This window comes from Scomber japonicus, chromosome 1, assembly GCF_027409825.1.
Source record: "Scomber japonicus isolate fScoJap1 chromosome 1, fScoJap1.pri, whole genome shotgun sequence".
In the NCBI taxonomy this organism is placed as follows: Eukaryota; Metazoa; Chordata; class Actinopteri; order Scombriformes; family Scombridae; genus Scomber; species Scomber japonicus.
Window position 1 is genome coordinate 18,134,631 of NC_070578.1, and position 18,203 is coordinate 18,152,833.

The 18,203-nt window shown below is 39.2% G+C and overlaps 2 protein-coding genes across 3 annotated transcripts; both read right to left on the reverse strand.

Annotated features, from left to right (window-relative positions):
• LOC128363349 (hexokinase HKDC1-like) lies at positions 1-8,522 on the reverse strand. The gene is made up of 18 exons (XM_053324325.1): positions 8,460-8,522; positions 6,858-7,020; positions 6,580-6,737; positions 6,257-6,379; positions 6,001-6,096; positions 5,376-5,475; positions 4,504-4,687; positions 4,248-4,403; positions 3,936-4,169; positions 3,213-3,354; positions 2,916-3,072; positions 2,077-2,225; positions 1,628-1,747; positions 1,373-1,468; positions 897-996; positions 659-721; positions 359-479; positions 1-160 (listed from the first exon to the last, which is right to left on the reverse strand). Exons 1-18 carry the CDS (start codon positions 8,520-8,522, stop codon positions 1-3), a joined length of 2,385 nt encoding a protein of 794 aa, XP_053180300.1.
• Positions 8,523-9,351: 829 nt separating this feature from the next.
• supv3l1 (SUV3-like helicase) lies at positions 9,352-17,640 on the reverse strand. 2 transcript variants are annotated; one of them, XM_053316872.1, is made up of 16 exons: positions 17,242-17,640; positions 17,036-17,113; positions 16,511-16,618; positions 16,304-16,418; positions 15,963-16,131; positions 15,587-15,698; positions 15,346-15,423; positions 14,354-14,445; positions 14,040-14,220; positions 13,509-13,602; positions 12,887-13,006; positions 12,671-12,770; positions 12,490-12,570; positions 11,644-11,820; positions 10,744-10,892; positions 9,352-10,536 (listed from the first exon to the last, which is right to left on the reverse strand). In XM_053316872.1, the coding sequence occupies exons 1-16, from the start codon at positions 17,519-17,521 to the stop codon at positions 10,137-10,139; spliced, it is 2,334 nt and encodes a 777-aa protein (XP_053172847.1). In that variant the 5' UTR covers positions 17,522-17,640; the 3' UTR covers positions 9,352-10,136. The 2 variants fall into 2 exon arrangements, with proteins under 2 accessions (XP_053172847.1, XP_053172854.1); XM_053316879.1 differs by having other exon boundaries at positions 16,511-16,601; positions 17,242-17,374.
• Positions 17,641-18,203: the final 563 nt, after the last annotated feature.

The window sequence follows — 18,203 nt, forward strand, 5'->3', positions numbered from 1 at the left end:
CTACCTCTCTATTTTTGACACGTATTCAGTTTTGAATATTCCAGGTGTTTTTAAAGTTTCAGTGACATGTCCTTTGAACAGTAAACGTCTTCTGGTTAAATCCAAGAGCACCTGACGGACAATTTCACCTAAATACATTCCACTGGTCATCTTTTCAAACCTGCAAACACACAAACACACATTGTGACCACCTGACCAAGTTACAGGCTACAGAACAGCTCGATAGATCTAAAAACACGCAGTCACTGGATCATAAGACACACACGTGCATAAAAGTATGTAAGTAATATTTAACATGAGCACACAACCACACGAACTTTAAAAATCATGTACAGGTATGAGAATATGTATTTCTAACCTTTGTTTTCCAGTATTAATTGAGTTTTGGTCCACCTCAATGTCATAAGGTGTGATGATGTCATCCAGCGAGCCATCATCCCCTAGACCTCCCCACTCTGTGTTTATGCACATCTTTTGTTTCTTGACATCGCCAACCTTTTTCTCATCTTTCGTCCCATCATCCTGCTGGGAGAAGAAACCAAAAATGAGTTGTTTAAATGTGTGTATTATCATCCAGAAACTCACAAGCTGAATAAGAATTATTTTACCATGTCTCCCTCGCGTTCAGGTGCACCCTCTTTTTTTTCCATTTTTTCTTCCTTTTGTTCAATCTTCTCAATGTTCTTGAGTTCCTCCATGTAACAAACATTACTGCCAGTTCCTTTGAAACAGAGGTACATTGTCCATTTCTGTATTACATGAAACAGTTTTGCAATAAATGGGCTGCTTGTCACAATCCATTGTGCTTAGCAAACAGGTTGAACTGTTGCATCTACAACACACTTTCCCCAAAACTTAATTCCAACTTGTTCCAACTCTGTAGGTCTAATACATACCAGCTATCAGTCCGATTTCACACTGAGGGTCTTCATAGGCACAGCTCATCATTGTCCCAACTGTGTCATTAACAAGAGCTACTATGTCCAGGTCAAACTCCTACAGTCACATACATATACACAATATTTGGACAGAACACACAAATTGCATTAATTGATGCTATTGTATTGTCATATTACGGCTGGATAGGTCTTCATAGCCACAAAAACACATGTTTTTAATTGTTCTTAAACAGTTTCAGTTGAGTTTTTAAGAAGCATGTAGTAAATGAATCATGATTCAAGAAAGTGTTTGTACATTCAACAGCTGTGAGACAGATTCATGATTCTTGAAATTCTGTGTAAAGGATGCTACATTATTCCTCTTCATAATTTCTATTAATTAAGATGTTATATGATAATAGTGAAAGACAGTTTTGTGCATCTGACTGGGTCACTGTCCATATTGGTAAAGAGTGGATCATTATAAAACTCACATTGTGTCTCTTGACGGCCTCCCTCAGCATGTTGACAACATCATGTCCTTCACAGTCTGTGGCCTTGTAGCCTTTGGTCCAGGTCACCAATGTGCCCTACAGGAGGTTGTAAAAGGTTACAAGGTTGATCATTTTCTATCTTTTTGATGAATGGTTGGCATTCCTGTGAGAAAAAATAACTCAATACATGTAGCAAACCCTAACATTAATGAACTACAACCCACAGTACAGAGAGGACAGTCCGTCTGTGCTCACCGTGTCAAGAGCTGTCTGCTCGCAGGGGAAAGAGAAGGTGAAGCCTGCAGGAAGACGAGCTTTCTTCATTCCCATGTAGTCCAGGAACTCACTAACACACTGCGCTATATGATCGAACAACTGCAGACATACATGGAGAGATAAGAAAGAAAAGCATGTTTTTAATGAAAAACTGATTACTGAAATTCCATCACTGTTTTTTTTTTGGTCTAAATGTGGTGGTTTGGTCTAAATGTCAGAAAATTACTATCACAAAGGACTGAAAAAGTCAGAAATTATAAAAAATATCAAATATCAAAATAGTTGGAAATTAATTTTCATAAATCTCTGCTTAATTATATTAAAATATTAATTGGGATGTACTTGCTTGTTTGACTGAATGTTGCCATAGATTACAGTTCTAGTACAGACCTAATTATTGCCAGTTTGCATTGGTGGGTGTGTCCTACCTCTTCTCCAGTTCCCTGCATTATCTCCATCGGTATGGTGTAGATCTTATGGTAGAGTCGTGAGTTCTGTTGCAGACCTTTTTTAAATCTCACCAGCAAGGCCCTGAAGTTGGTTCCTCCCAGATCCAAGGCAAGGTATTTCCCATGCTCTTGAAAATCACAAAAAGAAAGCTTACTGATTATATGACTCACTTAAATTAAGTTACATTTCTCCCTCCTCTTATGGGCTATTAGAAAAATGTAGTCCCCCTATTCAGCATTTATAACAGTATCAAAACATTAAATAAATGATGTATGTATGTTGTATGTAACACACTACGATGGAGTTTAAACTGATTTAAGTGTTTATTAATGTACAGTATTTGTCAACAATCACAGCCTCTCTTATGAAGGTATAATTTATATTGTTATATTTATTATTATTTATATTATAGCTTCCACAAATGGGTATCCCTTAGGGCCACAACTGATGATTATTTTCATTATTTGTTAATATGCCATTTATTTAGTCAATTAATCATTTGGTCTTTAAAAGGTAAGATTATCAGATGACTTCTTTTTCCCTAGCAAATGACCTAAATATACTATATTTTAGTAATTTTTCCTTAAAAATGAGAAATGATTATTTAATTATCAAAATAGTTTCAGATTCATTTTCTGGCAATCTATTAGTTGATTAATTGATTGTAGCTCTGGTGCCCACAGGAGGAGTTATAGCTGTTTACAACTACATTATGGTATGTTATAAACCAATAGTTTATATACTGTTCATAAATGCTAGATAGGGAGACTTAAAGTGAAACTATGCAATGACCAGCAGAGGTGTTTCATTTTCTGACCTGTGCCATCAGGTGTATGGTACACAAAAGAAGGCAGCATCTTGACCCCTGAGGTCATTTTACTCTTTAGTCCTGCCTCCAGACCCGCCCTCATCCTGGCCTTGACCAATTGGAGCTGCTCTTGATTCAGTCTGAAGAGAGACAGTGTCTCATCCACCTGGAATACAGGTGAGATAATCAGATGTTTGCATTACTGATAAAACTGTGTCCACCTATAATGACATGTGTACACCACACACACACACACACACACACACACACACACACACACACACACACACACACACACAACCTCACCTTTCTCCTCTGTGATGCCAGTCGTTGGGCAACTGCTGCTACCACGGCAGCTCCTTTGCTGCTGCCTCTGTCTGACAGGACAAATCTGACATGGCACTCAGGAAGCAAATGTCTCACCACTTTATGGAGACGTTTAGGATACCTGAAATGGAAGGAATGCAATGTTTAATCGTTGGTGACCTCTACTGGTAATATGTAGGAGCTGCAACATCATCACAAATGATTGAGTATCCAAATTGTATTTTAAATAGTTTCGATAATGTAACAGAAAAACTGCATCCAAATGCTAATATATAAGTTTAGCAAGCTCTTAAATCAAAATTTAATTTGAGTGGTTTTATATTACAGTTACAGATTACTGATGTCTGCAGCGTCTGCATTGTCTTTTTCAATGTCAAAGTGGCAAATTCCAAATTTGAAATAGAATAGAATAGAAATAGAAGTGATACTTCTAATTACTAGTACTTTCTAAATAGCATGACTGAAGTTCTTTTCAGCAAGTTTCAAGGTAAAAGAAAGCATTGAGCTCTCAGTCCTGAGCCTGCTTTTTGATAAAGGACTGCTACCATCACTTTATTACGCAGCTGTGAACTTGAGAATCTCAGACTGCAAGAAGTACTGCAGGTGGGTCCAAAATTGTTTTTAATTCAGATCCAAAGTTGTACATTTTGATTTTTATTCTGCTGGCATGTGAATATCATTAACTGTTTCTTTAAAACCTACTGTGGGTGCGTCTTGTACACTGTGCCGTCCACGCCTACAGTGATTGTTAGTGTCCTCAAATTCCGGTTTTCTTTGATTCGATTCAAGATGGCAGCCAGTCCTGCAGCCACCAGATTTGAGGACCTGAAGGACACGATGGTGCTGACATGTTGAACAGCAATGCAGTCATCTTGCGATGGGTCCAAATCAAGCTCAGTGAGAATGTCTTTGGTGTTCTTCAGGCCATCTTTGTACCTGAGAAAGATGAACATTTGATTATCTTACAGTTTTCAGACAGATGTTTATTTGGCACAGAAGAAAAAGATAACTTACTCCTCCATGGCTGCCACTTGTGCAGTGGTTATCTTCCCCTTGGTCCTCAGCGCATTAGACACATGTCCATCAAACAGCTTTCCCAGTTTAGCCATCTTCAATACAACCAGCCTCACCAACTCACCCAGATACTTCCCACTGACCATCTTCTCAAAGCTAAAACAGGGAAGAAACAGAAAACAACAGAAATTAAGGTTGAAACAGTGTCACTCATGCTGTTTGATATCATGAGAAAAGACAACGTTGCTTTTCCTACAGTTGTTTTCCAGGGTTGTGGGAGGCTGCATCGACATCTTTGTCAAACTCAGTGATATAATCATTCAGAGTCTCGTCATCTCCAAAGGCTCCCCACTCAGTGTTCACACACATCCTGCCCTCATCACCCTCCACCAGGTCAACATGACGCAGCTCCTCCATGTAGCATGCATTGGTTCCTGTACCTAAACACCCAGACATACAGAATATTAATGCAAATAGTATTAACTCTCATTACATGTCAAACATACACAAACCTTAAAAATAGATGCATGGTGCTTATTTTAACCCTAATTCAAACCTAAACTCATTTTATTTAAAGTAAATTATAATATAAATCTCCAAACCCCAAACACAAAATCTTTGCAAAAGTGAGAACAGGCCAAGTGTGTTCATACATACATGCACCACTAAAATGGAGCAGGTACTTTCAACATTTGAAACTGTATTATTTAATTATCGTGATCAAATATGCTCATTTGACCATGATATGAACACTATGAACACACCATGACCTCTTAAATATAAAAGTTACGTTGTATACTAATGTATTAGTCAGAATGAGAGACAATACAGGAGAATATAATGTTTCTGCAACTAATACAAAGTTAGTTCAGTTCATACTGTATGATTTTTGAGTCCATGGTTTGTTTCTTTTTCTGATTACTGTTTTACTGTATTACTGTTTTCGGTCCACCACCTTTATACATGGAAAATAAAGATGTAAAATACCACTGATGTAATATTACAAAAACACACACACCTAGACATTTAACAAAACACACAGATGTTAAATAGATAATAGATTAAGATCTATTTACAGCTGCCTCACACAGTTACAGTGAACAATATGAATGATATGATGATACTCACCAATGATGAGTCCGACTTCACAGTTAGGGTCATCAAAACCGCAAGTTATCATGGTCGCCACAGTGTCATTAACCATGGCTAACACCTCTACATCCATACCCTGCAGAGTGAGTTACAGAGTGGTGAACCAGGTTATAAGTAACACCAGCTACAGTGCATTAGTAGATGATTAGCAGTGTCAGCAGTGTGATCCTCTGCATTTTTCACTTTATGTTAAAGTTTATATTTGTGGTCTGAATAATCACACCTTACTCCCTGCGGAATGCCCATTGAGGGCAAGTCTTAAGAATTTTCAAACTTACTGAAATGAAAAAGGGATGTGCATTTAAAGTCAGGATGTACATCATAGTGGAGAAAGCCTCTGCAGCGCTCTGTGCTGCACGAGCTGCAGATTCAGCAGCCCAGCTGTGTTTGTGTGCGTTGCTGTATTGAAGCTGCAGTGTCAGTGCATGTGTGATTTAACTATGAAGCTACTAGGGGTTATTAGTTGCTGCAATCATTCTTTCTGTCTATACTAGCTGTAAAGAGATCCCTGCCTATAGACTAATAACCCTTTCAAAGTACACATAGGCGTGTCAGTATTGTTTGAAAATAATAATAAAGCAGTGAATATCTGGCATCCTACCCCTGTTCTATCAATGCTCTCTCTGAGGGCCTGGACCACATCTTTCTTCTGAAGGCCTCGAACCCGGTAGTTCTTACTCCAGTTTAACAATGATCCCTACAGAGAAGAAAGAGAAGGACAGGGCAGACATATAATACATCTTGTACAATGATGCAGCCCAGATGTGTATGGGTGAGTCGGACTATACGAGTCCACAAAGGCCAGGATGATTCATGTAGGACAGGTCATGAAAACCATAAATGTAGATTGTCATTACCTGATTCAAGCTGGATTGTTCACATGGGAAAGAGAAGGTGAAAGCCAGAGGATGTTTCTCCTTCAAACTGATGTTCTTCTCATGCAGGAAGTCCTTTAGAGACTCGGACACATGGTCAAATAACTACACACAGAGAGTTAAACAGAGAGGGAGAGAGACAGTTGAGAAATTATGAACCCCAATCTCTCCCCTATCCTGCTTCCAGACTCCCCATATTCAGGTGCCTTTCTTGGTGCCTATTCAATTTCACCTTGTTCCCTTGATCCTCTTCGTTTCACTCACCATGTTTCCTATGTCTCCCCCTCTTCTCTTCACCTCCTTACCTCTGTTGCTTTCCCAATGAGTAGCTCCTTAGGTATCGGATAGGTCTTTTCCTCCATCTCTACTCCTCCCCTCCTAATTCCTGTGCCCTCTCTCACTTTAACTTGGAGGACCTTAAACTTGGAACCTCCAAGATCCAAGGCCAGAAACTCTCCTTTCTCTGCAGGAGAGCGGGAAAAGGGAAAAAATGTATAATCTCTCATCATTTCCTCAGCTTGTTTTTCAGTAATTCCCAACCATCAACCTACACAAAAGCCCATAAAGGCTTTGAAAGCATTACCTGATCCATGTGGGGTGGAGCGGACATGTGTTGGCAACATCTTTACTGCTGCTGCATCATTGCTTTCAGCCGAAAGCCCCTTCTTCATTTCAGCCGAGAAACGAGCTGAAATGTCCCTTAGTTGGTCATCATTGAGACGCATGGCATACAGAAATCTGTCCACCTAAAAAACAAGATGAGAGACAGATGAAACACAGAAATAAAGAGAAATGAGCCATACTAATTTATTATCCACTGACTCAGCGAGAGAAAGAAAGATAGACGCTGATAGGAGACGAGGGGGAAGAGAGTGAGAGTCAGGTAAAGGAAAAGAGTCTATCATACACAAGGTTGGATGCTGATTCTTCATCACAAACCCCATATTTCATTCTTACTGAAAAACTACATCCATAACATCCACAACAAACTGTTTTGTGACCAGATTTTATATTTCCAACAGCCAGAAAAAACAGCTGTTTAAGAGAAATGTCTTTACCCACAAAACAAAGTAATAAACAAAGACATAGTTTAATCTTTGACAGGGTCAAAAACACTTGTGTTCCTCGTCTTTTTAGATTTTCTGTACTTGGGTTAAAACATCCACATTATTTAATACTATCTATTCTCAATATTATGGCCATTTTGTGGTAACAGTAATCTACCTAAGTAGGAAATAATACATGTGAGAAATTACTAATCATTATAAATGAGTAGGTAATTAAGTAAGAGGTAGTGTATGTATCAAAAAACTCCCTTAGGCTCAGTTGCACCGTGTATTCTCAGCCAAACTATCACATGTTTAGGACCCTGTGGTTGGACACCTGCTGAGTGTAAGAGTGTGCAGCGCTGCTTATTAGAGTGTCAATATTTTGTCCCTGAGTGAATTGATCCCATAAAGATGCTGACAGAGGAGAGATGTTAATCATTGCTCAGGGAAGACAAATGGTGACACAGTAACTATTTATTATGACACCTTATTACAGCACTGGCTTCTGCCTTATCTCTCAGGGTAGTTAAGTCTCGAGGTCAGGTTGTATCAAGAAGGGCATAGCGTACGTTTTGTCGCAGTAAATGCTCAAATCATTTCATTTGTCTGTTTGGTGCTGCATCAATCACTGCAGGCTTTATGGTAGGCTTTATTGACAAAATTTTAATATTTAGATAGATGTGCACACAACTACCTTCACAAAATCTAAAAGATAAAGCATACCCAGAAGGGCAAAGTGGAGTGGAGTGTCTTGGTCTAACAATAGAGTTATTCTGTACTACAAGTGTTGCTGGAGCTTTGACTATTTTAGCTAAAACAAGGCAGTAATGTCTACAATATCTATGAAATTTGAAGTTAATTTTTATACCAATGTACTCCAACACAACATCTGCTTAGATTAGGATACTGTGTATTCATTTTCAAAAAATGTAGTGCAAATTGAATAATATTCTCCCTTTAGGACAGAGGAAGTAGAGTAAACCATAGTTAAAGTACTGAAAAATTAACAAATCTGACCGATCCTGTGCATTAGTAACTTTAAACAATTCCATTTAAAGAAATAACCTTTTTTTCAATTTACTGAATGTGCTCCAAACTCAATTACCAGACAATAATATCTGTGCAGTATCTCTTACCTTCTTTGTGGGGTCCTCCTGGAGTTTGGAGAAGAAGAAGGAAACAAGATGAACAGCAAACATCTTGTTGTATGACACGCCACCAGCAAACTATTACAGTTGGTTTGTTTATGAGTTAGTGTTCCTCTGACAGTCCTCTGACACACACTATAGTGAAATAATGATGAAAAATGATTTCAGTGTGTGCACATATTTGAAAAAAAGGAAAAGTTTGACTTCGTCGTCTTGTTGCTCTCCTCTCTGTCTCACTCTGTCTCGTTTTGATCTCACCGAGTCCACTGAGATCATCCTAGACAACAACTCAATGATTAACCCCTTTCGTCATTTCCTCTTTATGACCCAATCATAACTTCTATGTAGTTTCAGTGTTTATAGTGACCTAGATACACTTTTACTGCTGTGTGCATTTCATTAATGGTTAATTTACCCAGTTAAGATCACAGTAATATGGAGTGGCATTTTGATATGCATTATCAGTTAATTTTTTATGAGAACTGATATAGTCTGATCACTACAATAATGATTCAATTTTCAACCCAATTTATGGTTTCTATTTTCTGACAGCAACACTTACATACTGTATATTTCAGGACTGTAAATATTTGAGGGATGTAAAGTTTATTTCACCTTTCTGATGACTATCCCTCTTCATTAATGCATCGTGTGTGTTTTGCAGAGCCCATAGCATATGAACTTTTTAAAATAAACGCACTTGCAATTTTTTCACAATTTACTTTAAATTATTATTGAGATGATAGTTTCCGAAGTGCTGCTACTTGACATTCAACAAGGTGAGCCACCTTTCCAGCATTGATCAAAAGTCTTGTCAGTGGACCATGTGAACTACACTACACCTCTATACATCATAACCCTGAAATCAAGACAGTTAAAACAATAGCTTTTTTATTGACTAATTTCATCAAATTAAATGTACAAAGAAGGAAAATAATTTGTCTCATCTGTACAGACTCTTATAGGGCTGTACTGAATTCAATCTATTCAAAGAAAGAGCAGACTGCTCAAAGAAAATGCTTTTCATTTAAAAATAGTTTTAAGTGAACACTTTAGATATACCAAAATAACTTGGATGTTACCTCATGCTGTAACCTTTAACCTTCATAAGACACACACAGTGCATTTTGATATATTTACTGGCCACAATGATTATAAAATAGCATTTATAACACTGTGTGAAACAAACTTTGGGTTTGCAGGTTAGAGCTATAGGTCAGTGACAGCTCAGGAAGGAAATTACATCAACCATCTATTGCTTTGAAGCCAAGTCAGGTCAGTACTTTTTTTTTTGTTGGGCTAATTTCACTGTTTTGAATGAAGCAGTCAAATATTTGTCCGTTTCTGTAGTGAATATGGAAGATACTGTATGTTCACACTGAGATGAATCTCTCACTGGGTAATTGACCCTTCAGAGGGGCTAAAAGAGCAGCAGCAATCAGTAGCTCACATGAAGGATATTCACAGACATTAACTTCAATAATGTTTCATCACTGGTTACAGTTTGTACAATTGCAAGTTAGAAGAAAATTTACAATGTGAGTGAATCACAGTAAAAATAAGTAAATGACATGACAAAGTATTCTACTGTAAATCTCTGTCCAGACCACATGATCATAATCAAACAGTGCTTTTGTGTCAAAAGTCATGTAACCGTTCCCCCCTTCATTTCTTTTTCTTTTTTCTTTTCCCTTTGTTGTTGTTATTGTGATGTTCTGTATCGAATGCGCTTGGATTGGTGAATTCCTGTTTATGATCTTTGGACCACTCTCTCTGCAGCTGCTGGAGCAAATCAGGGGTCAACAGTCCGTCTTTCACCAGTCGACTAGCCAGAGAACTGTTCATCATCTGTCCTGAGCCTCGCTGACCTCTACCGCTAGTCAAGTTGCCGCCTGATGCTGCCAGGCCACGCCTGTTCTGTGCCTGTGTTGTGTCATTGATAGTTGCATCTGACGCTCTGATGAGACGTGTAATATTTCGGACACCCTGTTGGATGATGTCATCAAGTTCCCGCTGGATTTCCCGAACTGAGCCTGTGTCTGGAAACATGTCCATGAAACGGTAGCTACAGAGACAGACAGACATCAACAGCAACACAGATTAGCATGATAAGGCCACATGTAAATATATAATGTTATACAATAAAGATGATTTTACAGAAAGAAGTACAATGGTGATAATTAGCACTGTTTCGTGAGTCAAGGTGTTTCAAATACAAACAACTAATGACTAGATCAATGGACAACAGGTAGAACTAGAAATATATAGTTACCTTAACCAGAGGTAAAGATCCAACACATCATGAACAGCTTCCAAGTGCATCAGGTCTTTTATATTTTTGGGTGCAGCCAAAGGCCAGCTGACATGGCGACAGACCCAGTCAAATGTCAGAGGTTCATCTCGACTGAACTGACGGGCGAACTGAAAAAGAAACAAATAAGCAATTTGAACAACATATGTTCTTTGTCATGAACTGCATCATAATCATAACATGACAAGAAAATACATACTAATATATTCATAATGCATCGATATCATGAGACTAGACATCATCTTAGATTTTGTAAATCATAATGTTGTGTTACGGCATGAGTGTTGTCTGTTCCTGGCTTTAAAGGCTGCGTTACAGTAAAGTGATGTCATTTTCTAAACTAAACAGACTGTTCCGTTATTTGATTTTACCCACATTTTGATATTGATATTTTGATATTGTTCATATCAATCAGGCCCTAAAGTCAGGAAAAATTATTTTGTTCCAAAAAGGTATGTACTGTAATTATGTTAACAGTAATAACACTGTATTAAACTATATATATATATATAATTTGCTTGTTTACTTCTTAACCATGCAACTACAAGCACAAAAGAGTTTTGTTTGTACACTTCCACAACTTAACCCTGAATCTCAAAGGTTACTTCTTTCCAAACTTTAATTCTGAAGCTAATCTAATCTCATCAGTGTGGTATAACCATAAATTAGAGAGAGAGAGAGACCAAAAGTACAGTGCCTAGAAACATTATCCAACCCTACTTGGACTTTTATATTCTTACAACACAAAATCACAGATGTCTTTTTTTTCCTGTTGTCTGATCAACACAAAAACCTCACTGTCAAAACACATTTCCTTTCACTTCATGCTTCCTCACTGTATTCACTTCTACTAGTCTTTACCTTTAAGAAGGAGGTGCATACAAAAGGTTGTTTCTTGTTGATGGGAGCAGTACAGAAAACATAGCGTGACCTCAGGTTGAGCGGGATATGCTGAATCATATCAGCCAGAAACTTGAAGTCGTCGATGTTGCAGACAAAGTACATACCGTCCACCTGGGAGAGACTGACAAATATGTCCTAAGAGGGAGAACGAGGGAGAATGGAGTCAAAACACGAAGATGCGTTTCAGTGATAGACAAGACGACCAAAATGATCACCTGGATTAAATTGTTCTTTTGTGACATGCTGATGGCACATATGAGCATTGCTACTATTAATAATGCAGTCTAAAGCAGTTTTGGATAAGGTTGAATGAAAAGTTGACACAGTATGAACATGTTGCCAACAAACCTACAGGGATCTTTTCAGCATTTATTATACATAGGCTCTTGAACAGCCTACCCTGGTGAATGAAGATTCCCCCAGGTAGATAAAATCTGTCTGAGTTGCGTGCTGCATTAACTGAGTTGGGGCTACAGGCTTCTCTGTGCCTAGCGAGCATCAACCTGTTTGTGACGTTTAGGGGACATCTGTAAATTGTAGCTACAGAAAATAACACTGTACCCCTCTAAGCTGCATCAGTCTCTGCATGCATATCGGTCACACACCCACCACCAAGAGTTTATTCTTAACCTGTGGGAAACACTGCTTTAGAGCAACTTTCTGAAACATCCTCTGAATCCAGGGGGCGGCTAGACAGGTCTGATAATGATTGAGCAACTGCCTTTATATGGCCTTTGTGATACATCTCTTCATGTTGTTGATCTGCTGTTTACAAAAGATAAATAGATGGGCAGCTATACTCACAACAAGGTTGGACAATGTAGCATCAGGAAGATGATAGGCAAACATCTCTATCTGCTCTGCTGTAGGATGGAGACCTGCAGTCTGAGGCAAAGAAGAGTAGAAAAGACCATGTATGTCTTACATTGTACATCTCTGTGTCGTGTGTGTGTTCGGTGTAGCGTGTCAGTGTGTGAATGATCACCTCTATGGGATCTACGCAGTGGCTGAGTATTTCCTTCAGGACAGGCAGATCATCTCTGTGCATCGTGGTCACTTCTCCCTCTTTAAACTTAGAGGAGAACCTGGAGGAGACAGGTTTAAAATAAATATCCAGACAGAAATAAAAATGGCTTAATAATATTCTCTCCCATCTTTAATCCTGTTGAATGGGGACCATACAAGTAAATGTGAGACTGACCTTCCTGCGCGACCAGCTATCTGCAGAGCCTGTGATGTGCTGATTGTCTCCATCTGTTTCTCCCCTTTCTCATTTACATTGGGCTTCACTAGACTGTTGAAGATGATGCGTTTTATACTCCTGAAGAGAAAAACAAATGGACACGTGTGAGCTGGGTTGACGGCATTTACGCAGTTTCTTCTGTAGAAAGATTAGACTGTTACACTATCACTTGATTCTTGTTATAGCCCCACTTTGTACATTTTGTAAAAAGACTTTGGTGACACCTAGTGATGTATGCTGAACACACCAGCAGACAACAGCAAATAACAATAATTTGAAAAACTTCTGTGTTTCCAAATTAACAGTAAAGTTTATTAGTTAAAATTTCATCAAGCGATTTTCAAACCTAAATTTACAAAGTGCTTCACGTGAACAACATTTAACACAAAACATCAAATAGGCAGGACAGTAAAAATACATGAGCAACAAAATATGAGAAAGGAAAAGCCGGTGAGTACAAGTGAAACATTTCACGAGGATGGAACATACTGCCATTATGAGGACTTGATTTTAGGGCTTTTAATAATCTTTACTGTGTTGAAAAATATATATGGAATACAGTATGTAGGAGGGTACTCACAGATTGAGGCCCATTCCGATTGCATCCGTAGCAACCAGAATCTTGCAGGGGTCATCAGGATCATTGAACTTCTTGGCCTGGGACAGCTTGGTTCCTGTAATTCACAGAACAGTGGGTCTGAGTTTGTTTTTGACACAAAAAGCTGAAATGATAGCTTGAAAATAAGCTTGCATTATCATTATCTTTAATTTTTAACATTTAAAAAAAACTCCATCATACTGCATTGAAGGAGGCTTTAAACTAGCGATTGAGACCATAAACACATTTTGAAAACGTTTACTGAGGTTAGAAATCAAGTGAGAAGTTGGTGAACTCTCCATTGACTTGTATAGAGACGGAAGTCCTTTTGAACACAAAACGGTCGCCCCCTGCTGGTCTTTTGATAGAATGCAGTTCTAAGTTACTTCTGCATGGCCTCATTGCAAAGGACCGGAACTCCCTGCCTGATTTTTACTTACAAATGACCTTAAATTTTAACTGCATGGTTTGAATCATATGAATAGGATGATAGACACACTTTTACATATTTACCTGGAGGTAAACTCCCATAAATCACAGCACATTCTAGTCCTCTGGCCTCAATCTGCCTGCTTAGAGAGTAGATGTCATTTTTACTGAAGCACACAATACAATCTCCTGGTCTCAGGTTGTCTAATGACTCCACAGCCTGATCCATGATTGAGAATGGAGTTAAACGCTGGTAGGTGCGGACCTGAAGAGAAAGAGAGGGGGGGGGGGGGAGAGAAGGGGGGAGGAGTGTGGTTACCCTAAGACAACAATGAAGAATATTGTACAACATCAGCCAGACTCCCCTCTTCCTGTTGTAATCCATTCTACAGCCTCACCTCCACCTCCTCTCCGGTGGTGTACATCAGCTCTCTGACAAAGTCTATGGCAGCAGATTCACCACACACGTGAATCTCCTCCGCACAGAGACCTGAGGAAATACAAGAAACTGTTAGCTGCACAAGACGGAAACATTGGTATCTAAAAGACAAATTATATGAACACAAAATCATGTAACAGACACAATTAGGGAAACATAATTATAATTATGGACCTCAATTAATAAAAACACTGTTTTAAAACCAATGTTAACAAAACATCAATACATTCAAATATGCAATAATTTAAGGCTGATTTATGCTTCTACGTAACCTCCACGCCGTAACTACGCTGGTGCCCCGATGCCGTCGTGCACCTTTCTCCATCGCATTGTGTTTTGTTGCAGTGCAATTAATCTGAATGGTTATCGGTGTCTCTAGTCCCTTCCCAGGTATGACACAGACAATTTCACACTTCATTTTCTGTGTAATGGCCACTTCTTATTTTTCCTATTACAAGTATTTTAAAAAAACTTGCTCCACAGCAGATTGAGCTACATATTTCAAGTGAAAATGTGCTTGAAACAAGTGAAAGTTGTTCAAAAACAAGTTCCTTTTTTGGTGATGAGTCCATTTTTTAAGTTTAATGAGATTTATTTTGACTGGAAGATTTTGAGTTTCGTTTTGTTGTAATGCACATGATTGTCACACGACATTGTTCTGTATATTTTTGGCTACCAAGCAAACCAATCAAAGCCCTTGCAGTCTGTGTTGCCTCGATGTGCAGTTACACTTCTGGGGAGGTGCACGTCAGGGGACGGTGTAGGGGTTCACGGCGACGCAGAGAGCTCTGCATAGGTACGCTTCGGCTTGACGTCGACCCAACGTAGAAGCATAAATCTGCCTTTAGTCATTTTAATGTATGCACAGGGTTTTATGGTGGAGGCTGTGATGAAGATGAAGAGACACAAAGTTTGAAACAGTGTGAGAGGTCTCCTGTGTGTGTTACAAACCGAGCAGTGCTCGCGTCCAAGCCCACCCTCTGGAAGGATCTCTGATCATTTGGATTTCATCGATTACAGCCACCTCATCTACAGACAGACACACAAAAACAAACCTCATTAAATATATTTGGATGATACATTTAACTCGCCAATTAATCAACAAAAAACAAACCTTTCTTCATGTGGATGATAGTTTCTAACTTTCTACAAGATATGACACAAAAAATATCTGTATGTAATGTTTACTAACAAGGTGTGGTGACGCTGCACATCTCAATGGTGCACGCCACATGATCAGACGCTCGACCCTCCAAGTCCACAAATGTCCTCTCCTCTCCAGTAACCAAATCACATGGCACACCCTGGGAAAACACACACGCACACACGCACACACACACACAGGACAGTGGTCAACAGTATGATATGGTGAGAAAGAGATAGAGATGACACTTTGAGAATACACATATGCCCCACAACGTGGGGAATACAAGAGACATGGATAGACATTGTGAGGTCAAGCCATTAACACAAGCAAAAGACAAACAAAAATACTAAGAAAGATCAAGAGTGAAACAAAGTAGATGGAGATATTACAGACTGATGAAGAAAGAGAGAGGAACACATACTGCCTCATTGCTCTTCTCAAAGATTTCGTGGGCCAGTAGCTTCAGGGGGCCACAGTAAACTCCAGACTTAGCAGCCAGGTAGCGCTGAATAGCGTGGTAGGTTTTACCACTGTTAGTGGGACCAGCATGGAAAATCACCTTCCTCTCGATGGCACGAGCTTCAGGGTACCTGATGAACACACACGCTGGTACTTTAACCACAAAATAATACTGTGCATGATATGACACATGCATACAGAGAGCAACTGAACCTGGAAACACTGAGGTGGAACTAAAGCTGAAAAACACTGTTGGCACCAGAAAGCCAACTATAATATGATGAATGAATCTATAAAACGTACCAGTTGGCAGGAACTCTGAGGTCGGAGATCTTTCTCAGGTCATCCATACAGTCCAGCATAGGAAAGATTTGCTTTGCGTGACGCATAAAGTATGGGTAGATGTCATCTATGTGACCTTCAGAGCAACAGAAACAAAAATACATTTAAGTACTATTATTTTCATTTATTGATACTACCTACATTGCTGTTTATTAAAGACTGACAAACCCGCTCCACAGCAGATGTCACTGAGGATAATGTGCAGATCAGCGGCGAGGGATTTCATCTCTAGGACGTATTTCCTGAAGCTGATGAAAGCCTGGTGGAAAAGACGAGCTGCGTACACACAAAAACACCAGAGATCACTGCACTGATAATGCTGTTCAGATTTCTGTCTGGTGTCCTCCTGATTTGTTTCGGCATCATCGCGAGCTAAAGCGTGGTGATTTAACATCACAGACATTATGCTTTATATAAACTCCAGATACACTTTTAATCAGAGTCAAAATCATCTTTATTGGCCGAGGATACAAGGAATCGGACCCTGGTTTAATGGCTCTCAGTGGTACTCACACAGAACAACAAAATAACAATCTTCAGAAATATATACAGGTAAAACTGTAAATATTAGATAGTTAAAAACAAGACATTACTTTATATACATATCAAGTATAATAGGTAATATAAAGTGTTTTTGATCAGAAGGTATTGTAATAGATGATGAACAGATGAATGTTTTGCTTCCATCCTTACCATCCAGGCCATGGTCTGCTGCCAGCTTCTGCATCTCCTTCTTCTTATAAAACCGGTTCAGGACTTTCAGAAGTTCATCTGCAAAAAAGACACAAACAGTAGAGAGAGAAACACACATGAGAAAAAGACTTCCGTGTCCATAACTGTCAATGGTCAACATGCTGTATGTCTGACAGCCTTGATGCACGCAGACCAAATGTATTCACCTTTATCTAGAGGTTGGGTCAGCTCTGCTCCAACACTGCCATCCAGCGCGGAGTCCGTCTTCAGAGAGACGGGGACAAACAGCGAGGTGTCTGGAGGTTTGCGAGAAGAGCTGCTGGATGAAGCGTGTCTGCAGAGACCCACAGAGCCAGTCGGGTGTTGTTCATGGGACAAAACAGAGCCAGGAGACACGGAACGGCTGCAGGCGGCGATGCGAGCAGCCCGGGGATTAATGTGAGGCTGAAGCCGAGAAAACAAACGCAAACACCGGTTTACTGACATGGTTGTATCCCCGGTGTTAGCGCCCTTTGAGCGGCCTCGTACAAACCGGTGTTATGATCGCTTCATTGTGTGGGACAGGTCTACACATGTGGATTACACACCAAATACAACTTGAATAGAGGACGGTCAATACACCCCTCTTCCTGAAGGGACACAACGTGGAACAGGACCCGTCTGAATGTAGCTGCTCTCAAATGTGCCTCTCTCTCAAAGTGACTGCGTGTATTCAAAGCGTGATAAAAGCTGCATGGAAAATGAACAACAAGTTAATTTAAAATAATTTAATTGAATTCCAGAGCCTCATTTTTAGTTTTTAGTTTTATATGATTTGATATTTGAGTGTATTATAAACGCTGCGCAGAAAAGATTGATAATTATGAACAGGCAAAACCAAGGACACTGTCATAATAGAATTGTTTACAGCAGTGGCGTCACGGCTGTGAACTGTGGGCCCTGGGCTGAGAGGTGTCTCTGAAAATATTACACAGATGTTATCCAGTTAGTTCAGCTATTGTAAAGTATAAGTTAAATGTTGACCCTCTCTGTTCCTTTTGTCATCATACAGATGAAACATTAAGACATTTTGGGATTGTTCCTCAATCTAGTCAATCCTTTTGGTGTGACCTCAACCTTCTTTTAAACAGAAAATTAAATATTCATTTCAAACTAACAAATGTATGCA